A 14,010-nucleotide genomic window follows, 5' to 3' on the forward strand; every position below is an offset into this window, starting at 1 on the left:
AGCCTTTATCCAGCTGTCTCTTTTCAAATATACCCAGCCACCCCACCCCCCAAAAAAGATGTAAACTAAAAATATCATAATAACTGGAGGCTGACATCTGAAATCCTCTTAAATTAAAGCATCCAAGTCCATGCAACAAATATTTACATTAAGCATAGAAATGTTGGGAAATGGCTCAAAAAATCTGATAGGGCTAGTCATTAACAGACATCTTCAAACTGCACAATTCATACTAGATAAAATACCGTATCTACTAAATATCTGCTTTCTGATATTCTTCAGAGAATGTCTGATGGTAATATCCTTATGCCATGCCAATCAACATAAACCTGCAGGAATCTGCAGGACAGAGAAGTAGAAGAGGACGAGAGCAATTCTGCCACTGTGTCCTGACAAGCTCTGGGACACATACTCTCTCAGCACCATCATCCCCCTCCTGCCTGTCTCCTGGAGAGTTTGGGCGCAATAAGAGGACTGAAGCTGATTCACATTCCTGAATAAATATCCAGGGGCCCTAGAACACAGAGCAGTACAGACTAATGGTGTTAAATAGCAGTAGCACTTTAGGGGTAAATTTTAATTTATCACTTTCATTTTAAGATGATAAAAGACTCTTAAGTCCGTTGAAATGTAGGTTGTACTAATGTTCAATCTAGGTAATTATGGGAAAACATAATGATAACAATTTAACATAAACAATAAAAACAGAACACATTGTCTGAATAATCTGCACTGTCAGTTGTGAACGAGTGCCAAATTTACTACTTTTGTGAAACTGTATGATTTGCTTTGGCAGGGTGATTTTCGTTTGCAACATTTGTTCTCCCTAACTGCTAGTCAGAAATCACTAATAAGACACAATGATACATAGCACACTTCTCTTGACAGCAGACAAGTCATTTCATTGGGAAATGCTGAAGTTTATTTAGTAGCACGTGAACTAGTTTTACATGATTCCTGAGCCCAAAAGTAATTATTGATATCTCTGCATTCTCGTTGTATTTTGTTTATATCTTCTCATAATGTTTATATATCACATCATTACTTGTGCTCATGTCTGTCACCACCACTAAATTATGAGTTTCTTGAGAGCAGGATCTAGGTTTTGCTCATATTTGTGCCCCACTCAGGGCCTAACATAGAGTTTTGTGAATGTTAGATAAATAATGAGTGTTAAATGAATGAACAAATAAACTAATTGCACAAAAAAACTACTGGCAACCCTCCATACTGTCTATAAGATCTGTTGAGGTTGACATTTGTATATTTCTCATCTATAGATCAACAGAAATCAATCCAGGATCTATAAGTCCTTCAGTATTTCAATCTATTGTCACAATTTTAGTTTTCATTCTATCGCCCAAACTCCTGTGAAAGAAAAATTTAATTGTTATTTGATTGCTATACCTTCTAAACAGAAAAATTCATTTATGGAATAAATGGCAAGTTAGTGAAAGATATAATATGAATATTATACAATAGTAAGAATCATAAAGAAGATATAACAAAATTTGCTCATTCTTATTGCATATACTTTACTGCATTTTTCTTTTGTTAAATTACAGTCTGTGGTCATTCCTTGAGAAAGGATCTAGGGTGCTATCCTTTCTGTCTGAAAGTTTGCATGTCGGCAGAATGCCTTTTTTCATCTTCACATTTGAATACAAATTTGGCTAGATACAGAAAAATACATTTAAAGTACTTTTTGTTTGTTTCCTTAGCACTAGATGTTCTTGTTTTCAGAATTATTGATGAGAAGTTTGCTCTAAATCAGATTATTGATTTAGAGTAATTTTTTTTCCTCTCTGGTAACTTTCACGATTCTTTTCTGTATTTTGTGGCTCTAAAAATTTTCTACAATATGACTATATGGCTTAGCACTTGGTAGCTTTTCATTCTGAAGTTGCATGTCTTTTTTTTTAGTTCTAGGAAATTCTGAGATATTATTTCTTAACTATTGGCTCCTCTGCATCATCTCTATTTTCTCCTCACCAACACCTATTCATCAGATATTGGTAAATATAGAGCTATTCTCTACGACACTTTTCTTTTAACCTTTCTCTTTATCCTTTTATCTCATATTCTGGAAGAAATCCTTAGCCCTGATCTTCCTAGCTCACCAATCTGCCCCTCGGTTTTTTCATTCTGTTATTGAGCCATCTGTTAAGTTCTTAATGACAACAACTATATTTTTTCATTTCCAAGATTTCCCCTTGATTTTGCTTCATAAAAGTCAACTCCTGTTCTTGTTTTATAGATGTAATACCATATTCTATTTCTCTAAAGATATTAATCACTTTGGGTAATGTTTAGTTCTAAGGCCCTATGGGTTGTACAATCTTCTTGTTCTTAACATTCTCAGACTTTTGGCCTCATATTTCTAATTCCAGCCACTCCTGAACCATGGGCTCATCTTTCCTGGACTCTCAGGTATCTCAGCTTGGGCAGCCTGTCTGGGATAAGGGGCTGAAGCAGCTGCCAGTGCTTGAGCGTCTTCTTATTTTTCTTTTCTTTTTTTTTTTCTTTTTCTTTTCTTTTTTTTTTTGAGTCTCACTCTGTCGCCCAGGCTGGAGTGCAGTGGTGCGATCTCGGCTCATTGCAAGCTCTGTCTCCCGGGTTGACGCCATTCTCCTGTCTCAGCCTCCCGAGTAGCTGGGACTACAGGCGCCCGCCACCACACCCAGCTAATTTTTTTTGTATTTTTAGTAGAGACGGGTTTCACCATGTTGGCCAGGATGGTCTCGATCTCCTGACTTTGTGATCCGCCCGCCTTGGCCTTCCAAAGTGCTGGGATTACAGGCGTGAGCTACCACGCCCGGCTGCTTCCTTTTATTTTTCGTGAGAATAGGGGATGGGTAAATAAAGCTAAAGACAGCAACTGGTCTTCAGAACTTCTCTGGGCTCTCTGTCAGCTACCTGGGGCCCTTCCCTGTCTCTCCATTCTTAACACTGCAGAGGAGGAGGGCTCAGGAGTTCACAGGACAAACTGCCCCACTACAACAGCTCTACCAAATGCTCATTGGCTGTTCCTAGCCCTCTCCTGCTCCAGGGCTCCACACTTCCAGACGTGGAGCAATTATTATGCTGCACCCATGCCTTAGTCTATCCTTTTCTCTTGTCCATCTCAAGTCCCACCTCTCGGTCCCTCAGGAATTCCTTGAAGTCTCTAGACCATCAAGAAGTCGGCTTCCTGTTTTTAGGTATGACGAGAGATCCATGTGTTTATCCCAGTGCTATAATTCTCTAGATTTGGTACAATAGAGGGAACCTACAGCACACTCAGTCTGACATACTGAAACCACCATATTCAAAATCTTACCCTTAAACTAAGCCTCCTGAAAAACATACAGGATACACAGGAATTCGCAGAAACACTGGTACTGATTTTTTTTCTTTTTTTGAGATGGAGTTTCGCTCCATGCTGGAGTGCAATGGTGTGATCTCGGATCACTGTAACCTCTGCCTCCCGGGTTCAAGCGATTCTCCTGCCTCAGACTCCCGAGTAGCTGGGATTACAGGCATGCGCCACCACACCCGGCTAATTTTGTATTTTTAGTAGAGACGAGGTTTCTCCATGTTGGTCAGGATGGCCTCGAACTCCTGACCTCAGGTGATCCACCTGCCTCAGCCTCCCAAAGTGCTGGGATTACAGATGTGAACATTGGTACTGATTGAATATGTTGCTTTTAGACTCAGTTTCCCCCTTCCCGTCTTTGACTCTGCATCACAAGAAACTACATTCCTAGACTTTTTTAGCAACTGGCTTCTGGATAACTTCAGCCAACAGGAAGCACTGGTGGAAGACTGAAAGGGGGACGTGAGAGAAGCCAAGGATGTTCCTCTGGACAGTGTCTCGACTAGCACCTGTGGCTCTTCAGTGGCTGCAGTGGCTGTCACACAGCACTCAGTATGGTCTAGCTTCTGCCTGTCAGCTCCTGCTCTTAGGTTCTGGTATCATCACCTTCTCCTGTTGTCCCTGCAATCCTAGGGGCATAGAAGCTCCTGCTGTTACTGATCTCTGGGGTGTTGCTTCGTTTCCTGTTTAGTTTCTCAGCAAAACTGTCTCCTGGCAGTCAATTTCCTATATTAAATTCCTTTTGTTAAAAGGCCTAGACTGGTTCTGTTTTCTTGGCTGGATCCTGACTTGTAGATCAAAATTCTGAAGAGACATTTTCAAAGACAATAATGGTAATTCCCTTCTTTGAGGGGAAAGGAACACCATAGTGAAGATAGTTTGAGGTTAGTGTTCTCAATATCTATGATATCCCAAGTTGTTTGAAGAAATGACATAAAACTTTTTTTAACGTGAATTTTTGTCAATATGCTTCCCCTTAATTGCAAATATGCCACAAAGCAGTCTTGCAAGAAAAGCCTTAGGGGCCTATCATGTTATTAAATACAGTGTTCTGGAATTAGGAAACACTATCCCGTAGGAGTGAAAGCTTTGACTATAACAGAAACCTTGCTGAGGCTTCTCAAGCTTTAGACCTACCTCAGGGGCAGCTATGAAATAGTTTAAAGACAACCACTTTTATTCTCTCTCTAATTTACCATTTTCTCCATTGAGGGAGGGTTAGGTGAAATTATAGTATATCTTTAGAAAAGTCCTATGTAGCTCTATTTCTCATTTGGAAATAGAGAATGCCATGGCCTTCAAAGCCTGGCCCATTCTTACTACCCAACACACGCTTAATAAGCAGCACAGAAACAAGAAAGCCCACTGTGATCAGAGAGAGAATGAGAGCCACATTGCACCACTGATATGCCATATGGCTGCAAATCTAAAGGCTCTGAAAGATGCCGCAGTTGTATAAAGCCCTGAATACCTGCTTTCATTCCCAGTTAGAGTGTTCGAGCTATAATATATGGGCCATCCATTTATTAAAGGAGAGAGCTTACTTTGGCATGGGATAAATTGGTGCTTGTGGCAAGATGCTGTTTAATACAAAGGATGTCTCTTGAATTCCTTTCAGATCTGAGACCCACAGCTCAAGAGTGTTTGGTGTGTGTGTTTTAAAATTGCATGACTATTATACAATTCCTTTTCTTCAGCTGGCATGAGAAGGATATTCCCATCCTCTCTTTGCTCTGTTCTTTACTTCCTCAAAGCTGAGGCGGCAAAAACACTGCCAGCCTTATCCAGTTTTTCATGGAAAGCCGCCACTCTTAACTGGCGCCTAAATGCAATTTCAGACTGTCCCAGGAGACCTTCATGCTTTGAGGTGAATTCATAACATTAGGGCCAACAAAGAAGTTAACACAAACTTTCACTGTTAAAGAAAAAGAAAAAAAAGTCTGCAGACTTACTGAAGGAGCTCTGCTTCTGTGAGTGCCTCTGTCCTCTGCTCCCCAGTGACCATGGCCAGTTCATCCTTCAGTTCCTGGATTTCCTTTTGTAGGCGTTTAATCACCTATAAATGGCAAAGAGGCAGAGAAAATGTCAACTTCTCATTAAGGTGAACTTGGTGACAGAGAACATACAGCTCTTAAAATTATGGACAATTTTATGGACACAAAAATGGGTAATGGTATAAAAAGCCAGCTTTGTTAAATCTTAACGTTTTGTCAAAATAGTTCTAGATTTTTTTTTTTTTTTTTTTTTTTTTTTTTTTTTTTTTTTTTTTTTTTTGGAGACAGAGTCTCGTTCTGTCACCCAGGCTGGAGTGCAGTGGCATGATCTTGGCTCACTGCAACCTCCGCCTCCCGGGTTCAAGCGATTCTCCTGCCTCAGCCGAGTAGCTGGGACTACAGGCGCATGCTACCATGCCCGGCTAATCTTTTGTATTTTTTTTAGTAGAGACAGGGTTTTACCATGTTAGCCAGGATGGTCTCAATCTCCTGACCTCATGATCCACCCACCCTGGCCTCCCAAAGTTTGAGTTTACAGGCATGAGCCACCTCGCCCAGCCTCTATAATTTTTTTAAAAACAAATAAAACATTACTGATGTAACTGGAACCCCCTATTGGTATCCCCGCTCCGTCCTTCCTGGGGTGATCACTGTACTGCATTTAAGGGGTCTGATTTCTCTGTGTGTTTTCATATATTTACTCCATATGTATGCATGTACTCATAAATAATGTAGTGTATCATTTTGCATGCCCTAAACTTTATGTAAATGTTACATTACTGCATGTAATTGCAACTTGTTTTTGTCCTTCACATTGTTTTTAAGCTTATTTACATTGCTTCATGTGGCTCTAGTTCATTAATTTTCATGGATATATAGTATTTCAGTAAAGGAATATATCAGAATCTATTTGTCTCCTGTTGATGAACATTTAGGATTTTTACTTTTGCTATTACGAACAGTGTTGCTATGAACATTATGAATCTCTTTGAGCACGTATGTAAGAGTTTCTCTGTAGTGTGCACTTTAGAAGTAGGATTTCCTGGCTGGAGAGTATGTGCATCTTGCCTTTATTATATATTGTTAAATTGCTCTTCAGAGTAGTACAAATTTACATTCCTATCAACTACAGATGTAAGTTCCTGTTTCCACATTTTTGTCACTATGTAATATTGACAGGTACTTTCATTTTGCCAATCTGTTAGGTGTAAAATGATATCTCATTTTAGTTCTAATTTGCATTTTCATGATTATTTGTGCAGTAGGTCATTTTGCATATGTATATTGGCAGTTTGGGTTCTTCCTTGCTCAAATTATTTATTCCCATTCTTGTCCATGTTTCCTTTTACTTGTTTTTCCTTTCCTTATTGATTTGGTAGCTTCTTTCTATATTCTGGATGTGAATCCTTCGTTAGTTTTATGCAATGCACCTGTTTTCTCTCAATCTCTGTCATGTTTTTCACTTTGCAGTGTTCTTTTTGTTAAATGAAAGTTCAGAATTTCAATATAATCTAATTAGCACCTTCTTCCTTTATGTGTTGTACTTTTGTGTCATTTGAAAGAAAATCTATCTTATCCCAAATCATAGGAATATACTCTTATATGATCTTTTAAAAGTGTTAAAGGTTTGATTTTCACATTTAGGTGGATTTTACTTTGTATAAGGTATGAAATAGGGATCAAATTTTAATTTATTTTAAATGGCTAACCATACAAGATTTGCTATTATAATTATATAATATGTTTATATATATAAATGTGTCTATTTCTGGGCTATTGGTTAAACACATTTGTTTATTTTACTATATATGGCAATACCACACTAATTTAACTACTAAATCTTAAGAAAGTTGGCATCTAGATAAGATAAGCCCGTTTCATCCTGTTCTTTTCCAAAATAGACTTGGCTATTCTTGGCCATTTGCTCTTCCATGTAAATTTTAGACCCAACTTGTCAAATTCTACCAAAGGCTCTCCTCAAATTTTAACTGGAATTATTACATTTAGTTAAAAGGTTAATTTCATCAGACATCAAATTAATGATATTAAATTATCCCATCCATAAACATGGTATAGCTTTCCACTGATTCCTTTCAATAAGGATCTATAATTTTCTTTTTAAATACCTTACGTGTCTTTAATTAGATTTTCTATCAGGAATTTAAAAGTTTTTGTTGATACTGTAAATAGAATTTTTATAAAATTATATATTCTAACTGTTGGCTTCTGGCATATAGGAAGGCAACTCATTTTTATGTATGGATTACATACCAAATAATTTTCTGAAACTTTGGGGGTTCTATTTATCATTAAATACTCTTGGATGTTCTATGTAAGCAACATAATTATCTGTAAGTAATGACAGATGTTTTTCTTCTTTTCTAATTCTTATATATTTTATTTCTTGTTATTGTCTCATTTTCCTAGCTAGGACTTCCAAGTTCAATTCTTAAGACATTCCTGTCTTATTTCTTCTAAAATTTCACCTTTAAAATGATGTTTTCAAAGTATGGTTGAATGTTTAATGTGCTCAAACACTTTTTCTGCAACTAGGGATGAAATAATATAATTTCTTTCTTTAAACTCTGAATGTGATGAATCATATTAATTCATGTGATTAGTATTTTAGTATAAACCATCTCAGGCATACAAAATAGTATAAAAGAATACCTTGTACCCACTACTTAGCTTAAGTGAACATCCATGTACCCTGTACTTAAGAAACAGAACATTACAGACCTGTCTGAAGACCTCACCCCTGCATAGTCTTCCCTGAATGAATTCCCCATTACCATTATCCTAAATTTGGTTTTAACTTTTCTCATTTTTTTCTTACAATATACATTGATGCATTCTCTAGTGATAGATTACTTTGAATTCCCAAAATAAACCCAACTAGTTCATGATAGTACATGTCATATTAATAATCTTCCTATCATAATGCAAAATTCCTAAAAGAAAAATTAGCAGGCTTGATCCAGCTTTCATCCTTTCTGGAATATTTGGTAGTACTCAAAACTTGAACGAAAAACACCATAGGATCTGGTCTGTCCTTCCTTCCTTTCTTCCTCTTAGTAGCTTTACTTTCTTTTTTTTTTTTTTTTTTTTTTTTTTTGACACAGAGTTTTGCTCTTGTTGCCCAGGCTGGAGTGCAATGGTGCCATCTCAGCTCACTGCAACCTCCACATTCCAGGTTCAAGCGATTTTCCTGCCTCAGCCTCCTGAGTAGCTGGAATTACTAGTGCCTGCCACCATGCTTGGCTAATTTCTGTATTTTTAGTAGAGACAAGGTGTCACCATGTTGGCCATGCACCTGACCTCAGGTGATCCACCCACTGGGCCTCCCAAAGTACTGGGATTACAGGTATGAGCCACTGTGCCCGGCCTGCTTTACTCATTTTCTAACTTCTTTTGCTTGGGGATTGTCAGACTAAAGGGGTTATGTAAATTTGAATTTCAAACCTACAGGAGGTAGAGCTAGGGTTTCAAATTTTTCAAAGTAGTTTTCAGAAAAACTACTTTTTGTTTTACCGATAGTCCATTCGAAAGCGGACAAGCTGCCCTGACATCTCCATATGGTAGTGGATAGATATTTTTTTTTTATAGTTCTCCCTTTCACTGGTTTTATGTTGGGGAAAAGAGAGGATGTCTTAGGTTCAGCATCCATCTTGCAACATCCCAGGGCTTTAATCTCTATTCCTTTGCTACACCCTCCTTTACATCTCCACTCCAGGACAACTGCAGCCTCAGCTTAGTTTTTGGGCCCTGGAGAATTCCCTTACTTCCTTTCAACCTTACATATGTATTTCAAAGATGCTTAGGTATATAGGTGAGTTTCAGATTATTTGGGCCATATCAACAGGACCAGAAATCCCAAAGAACATGATATTGAGTATTTTGAACATGTCACTGTTCCGAGAATTTTACTGAAATGTATAGGATCATGTGGGTTTTGTTTGCTTCTTTTTTAAAAATATTCTTAGGATCATCAATCTATACAGAACGAAAATCCTGAGATAGTAACTACATTGGCACCCTTCTCTATTAAACTAATATTGATGTCATATTTTCTATTTTTACTAAGGCTTTTAAGTCAAATCTAATACCAAATTATTCTCCTGTCTTATTGGATAAAAATCTCAAAACTAAGCCAAGTTTTTTTGGTTTTGAGATTACTACAGTTATGCCTCCCATCCAATTACTGAAGGAACCCTGGCATTAGAGACATCCTTAGGAGATTTGAGCTCATGCCCAGTCACCACAGGCTCTGGCCTTGCTCATAGTTCTTTTACCACCTTGTCTCTCTGAGATACCAATACTTTTTTTGTTTTGTTTTGTTTTGTTTGGTTTGGTTTTTTTTGAGATGGAGTTTTGCTCTTATTGCCCAGGCTGGAGTGCAATGGCGCAATCTCGGTTCACTGTAACCTCTACCTCCTGGGTTCAAGCAATTCTCCTGCCTCAGCCTCCGGAGTAGCTGGGATTACAGCCATGTACCTCCACGCCCGGCTATTTTTTTTGTATTTTTAGTAGAGACGGGGTTTCTCCATGTTGATCCAGCTGGTTTCAAACTCCTGACCTCAGGTGATCCGTCCGCCTCAGCCTCCCAAAGTGCTGGGATTACAGGCGTGAGCCACCGTGCCCGGCCTGAGGTACCAATACTTTTAAAGAAAGCAGGGCAAATCCTTATCGGCTGGCTCCATATTTGCCATTAAATTTTAAAAGTAAGATATAGGAAATGCCACCCAAGTTTTGTCTTGAGTGGTTTGTAGGACAAATTCTCAACTGTCATTTGTGCCTCAGACAAGCTCTATACATAAAATGACTGACAGTAATGTCAGTTTTTAGAGGCAATTATAAAAGAGACCAGGAAACAACACTTGTCAATTACCAGATTAATCTGCACCAGGAAGACCTCAAAATTTGTTCAATTATCAGCTATTAGCTTTTGATTCCTGATTTCTCTTTTCTTCAAATCTCTCACAGACCTATATCAAACACATAATAATGTTTACCTTTCTTCAAATTCTTCACATTCCTTCCAAGAAAAGTCTCTAGCCAAATGCAAAAAACAAACAAACAAAAAACCAAAAAAACAAAACCCTCCAATGTCTAATATGTTTATTTTCCTTAAATTCTGAACTAGTTTTTGTCTTGGGGCTAATAACTTTGTTAACTCTCTTTCTCATTCAGCACTGTAATGCTATAGGGCTTCTGGAAGGGTAGGGACAGCAACAAAATCCACCCTAGCAGTTCAGTTCCACTCGAATCTTGACTTTGCATGCTGTCTCCTCTCTCCAGCAGGAACACTGTGTGATGCTGATACCTGACCAGGGCCTTTGCTGAAACAGATCCTGCCTCACTCATTGGTTTCTCCAGAAGAGAACTCCATCAGAGGAGCTTGGTGCTTTCTGAGGCAAGAAGAACATAACAGACAGCCCCATTATTCCTTTGTCCTCTTTCCCCCTCTGTCCTTCCATGGCAAGAAAGAGGAGAAAGGACAAACAATCAAGAGGAAGTAATTAATATGGGTAACAATTAATTTGTTGGTTTTTTTTTTTGATTTGAGAAATTTATAAATGAAACACTGTTGGTAGGATTTCACTTCTTTTTTTTTACAGTGCAGGTTACTAAGCCCCTACCAGCTTATTTTCTAGAGAAATAAGAAAAACTGAGTGATTTGAAAAATGATGCAATCTTAATTATGGAATTTGATACAATTGAGATAGTTTATTTTAACATTTTCAATGTTGGCATAAATGGATTCAGTGTTGCATTTTCATTTACAGAAAACTAACAAAATAGAGAATAGAAAATATCTGCATTTATGATGAGCTAAATTATTACCATGTAAATTTTTTTTGCTTAAAAACAGTTCTTTGATAAAGCAGGATTTACTGTTATAAAACTAGAAGTTTGACAGATCAAGCCAATAATGAATTTAAAAAAACTCTAGAACAAATAACAGAACAAGTACGTAAAATATGGTTCTACTGAATGGCTATTAGGACTTTTCTTTCTTTCTGAGCTTTTATATAAGATGGACTATTATTGGCCCGGCGCGGTGGCTCACACCTATAATCCTAGCACTTTGGGAGGCCAAGGTGGGTGGACTGCCTGAGCTCAGGAGTTTGAGACCAGCCTAGGCAACACGGTGAAACCCCGTCTCTACTAAAATACAAAAGAAATTAGCTGGTTGTGGCGGCGTGTGCCTGTGGTCCCAGCTACTTGGGAGGCTGAGGCAGGAGAATTGCTTGAGAGGCGGAGGTTGCAGTGAGCCAAGATTGCACCACTGCACTCCATACTCCAGCCTGAGCAAGACTCTGTCTCTACAAAACAAACAAACAAACAAACAAAAAAAACAGACTATTATTGTCTCTAGATAGTTAAACTGATGTATTTTGAAAGGCTAAGTTCTGCATATAGATGTAATCATGTGTGGTTCTGTTGTATGAGTCCTTAGGATTCCCTGCATGTCTTTGAAGTGAAACAATGGGGAGCTGCAAGTAGGAAGAGCAGTGGCTCTTGAGTTAGATTGCCTGCGTGTGAAGCCTGACTCTGCTACTTATTAGCACTTATGACTGAGCAAGTTATCAAACATCTTTTTACCTCAGTTTTGTCATCTTTAAGGTGGAGATAGAGATGGCATCTACTCATAGGTTATTTAGAGGATTAAATGAGTTAATATGTTTCCACTACTTAGAACATGCCCAGTACAGAGCAAGTGCACCTACAAGTTTTAGCTAATCTTTGATATACTTTAATATATTTTTAAAAATATAGTTAAAAGTTGCTTACTAATCTGGGATCAATTTCTTCATTAAGAACAGCTTCATTCTTTATGAGTGCCACTCGCTGTGCAAATCTGCAGGTTGATATAGACTCCTAAGAAAGCAAAGTAACTTCTTAAAATATTATGGCATAGAGAGATATTTCTCTCTAGATAAAACTTATTTTTTATTCACAGAAAAAAGATACACACCTAAAAAGTGATGTGTATAAAACTCACAGTGAGGAACTATGCCCCTAAATTAGGAAGCTTTGCTCTAGAACAACAGTCCCCAACCTTTTTTGGCCACAAGGGCCTGGTTTTGTGGAAGACAATTTTTCCATGGACAGAGGGTGCAGGTGGTGTGGTTTCAGGATGAAACTGTTCCAACTCAGATCATCAGGCATTAGATTCTCATAAGGAGCGGGCAACCTAGATCCCTCGCATGTGCAGTTCACAATTGGGTTCACGCTCTTATGAGAATCTAATGGCACCAACTGATTTGACAGGCAGTAATGCTGGCTCCACCACCACTCACCTCCTGCTGTGCAGCTCAGCCCCTAATAGGCCACAGACCTGGTACTGGTCCATGGCTTGGGGGTTGGGGACCCCTGCTCTAGAACATTATTTTTTAACCAATTTTATTTTGGCTTAATAAAATTACCAATGACAAAAAGTGAGAGATCACAAGGTCCTAAGTGGCAGCTGGTATAGTATGTGTTTTCAGTTGTTGATCACTTAGACCAGAACCACATATATAAATCATAATCATAGCAAGAGCCATAATCCACACACATGAAAGATCACAAAATAAAGATTCATAATAGGTCAAAAAGAGAGGCTTGTCAAGGCATCTTACAATCAAAGTCTTGGCCTTGTTTCCTCTTCTGGGGAGTGTCTGGATCCCAAACATTAAACATCAGCTGGCTCTAAAGCAACCCAGAAGAGCCATTCAGCAGCTGGCTCCTGCCAAAGCATCCTGGTTGCTTCACTCAGCAACATTTCTAGGGACACATCTCAGAGATATCTCCAAGGTATCCGGATCTTAGTCATCAGGGCAAAATCAAGCAAGAGAAGCAGATGGGTCAGCTCTCCCATTTCTTTGGGTGACATTGCCAACCCATCAGTAGGCCTTCCAAAATTTGTGTATCAGGCTTCTTCAAACTATCCTGTGCTATGTGAAGTCAATTCTCAAATGGGGTTATTATAACAATGACAAATAGCCCACAGCTGTGAACTCTGTAGGGTACTGCCCTCTGAAGGCATACCCAGCTGAAAAGGTAGAAACCCACCCAAGAGCCTCAACTCTGTCTCACGTGCTAGCAGTAAAAACCTAGATTAAGATCTCCAGAAAGAAGAGCCAACATACATCAAGATTCCTTTTCTCCAAGGAGAGTGTTGCAATCATAGTTGTCATGCAGTTCCCTCCCAAACTGTCTCTTAGGACGCTGGTCATCATGGAGTTTCTATAAGGAATGTGCGAACGGTGCTTTTCTGAAAGGGCAATGATAACCTGTGGTAAAGTAGAAAGATAATGGGATTAATTTAGCAAGAAAATGCACTCCTGACAAACAACAGAGCTTCAATAGCAATAAAAATGCAAAAGGAAATAATAGCTAAATGCACGGTGAAGCCCAAAACTTAAGTACAGAATAAATATCTTGACAACAATATTCAGTACAAGATGGTGAAGACTGAATAAAGTAAATGTAGTGTAACTGTAGCATTGTGAGCCCCATAATTTTTGGACAAATGAAATAACCTGTATAGAACTGGATACACTATTATTCTGTTTTTAACGATTGGAAAATTTGTATGAAAACACAAGAGTAAAACATGCCTGATTACTTTAGTTACTTTAATACTACCAAAATTGGGCTGTACGCCAGTAAGCA

General features: G+C 38.4%; 1 protein-coding gene across 8 annotated transcripts in view; it reads right to left on the reverse strand.

Moving 5' to 3' along the window:
- Positions 1–14,010, reverse strand: part of KIF6 (kinesin family member 6) — a 382,518-nt gene that overhangs the window by 230,615 nt on the left and 137,893 nt on the right. For 6 of the 8 annotated variants that reach the window (XM_016955396.4, XM_016955395.4, XM_054685756.2 and 3 more), the window contains 3 exons: positions 13,485–13,628; positions 12,145–12,231; positions 5,308–5,411 (listed from right to left, as the gene is read on the reverse strand). In XM_016955396.4, the coding sequence (XP_016810885.1) occupies positions 5,308–5,411; positions 12,145–12,231; positions 13,485–13,628 (335 nt within the window). The remainder of the gene's footprint in view (positions 1–5,307; positions 5,412–12,144; positions 12,232–13,484; positions 13,629–14,010) is intronic. The other 2 variants (XM_016955398.4, XM_054685760.2) reach the window with 1 other exon arrangement.

The sequence above is a fragment of the Pan troglodytes genome, chromosome 5 (assembly GCF_028858775.2).
Source record: "Pan troglodytes isolate AG18354 chromosome 5, NHGRI_mPanTro3-v2.0_pri, whole genome shotgun sequence".
NCBI lineage: Eukaryota > Metazoa > Chordata > Mammalia > Primates > Hominidae > Pan > Pan troglodytes.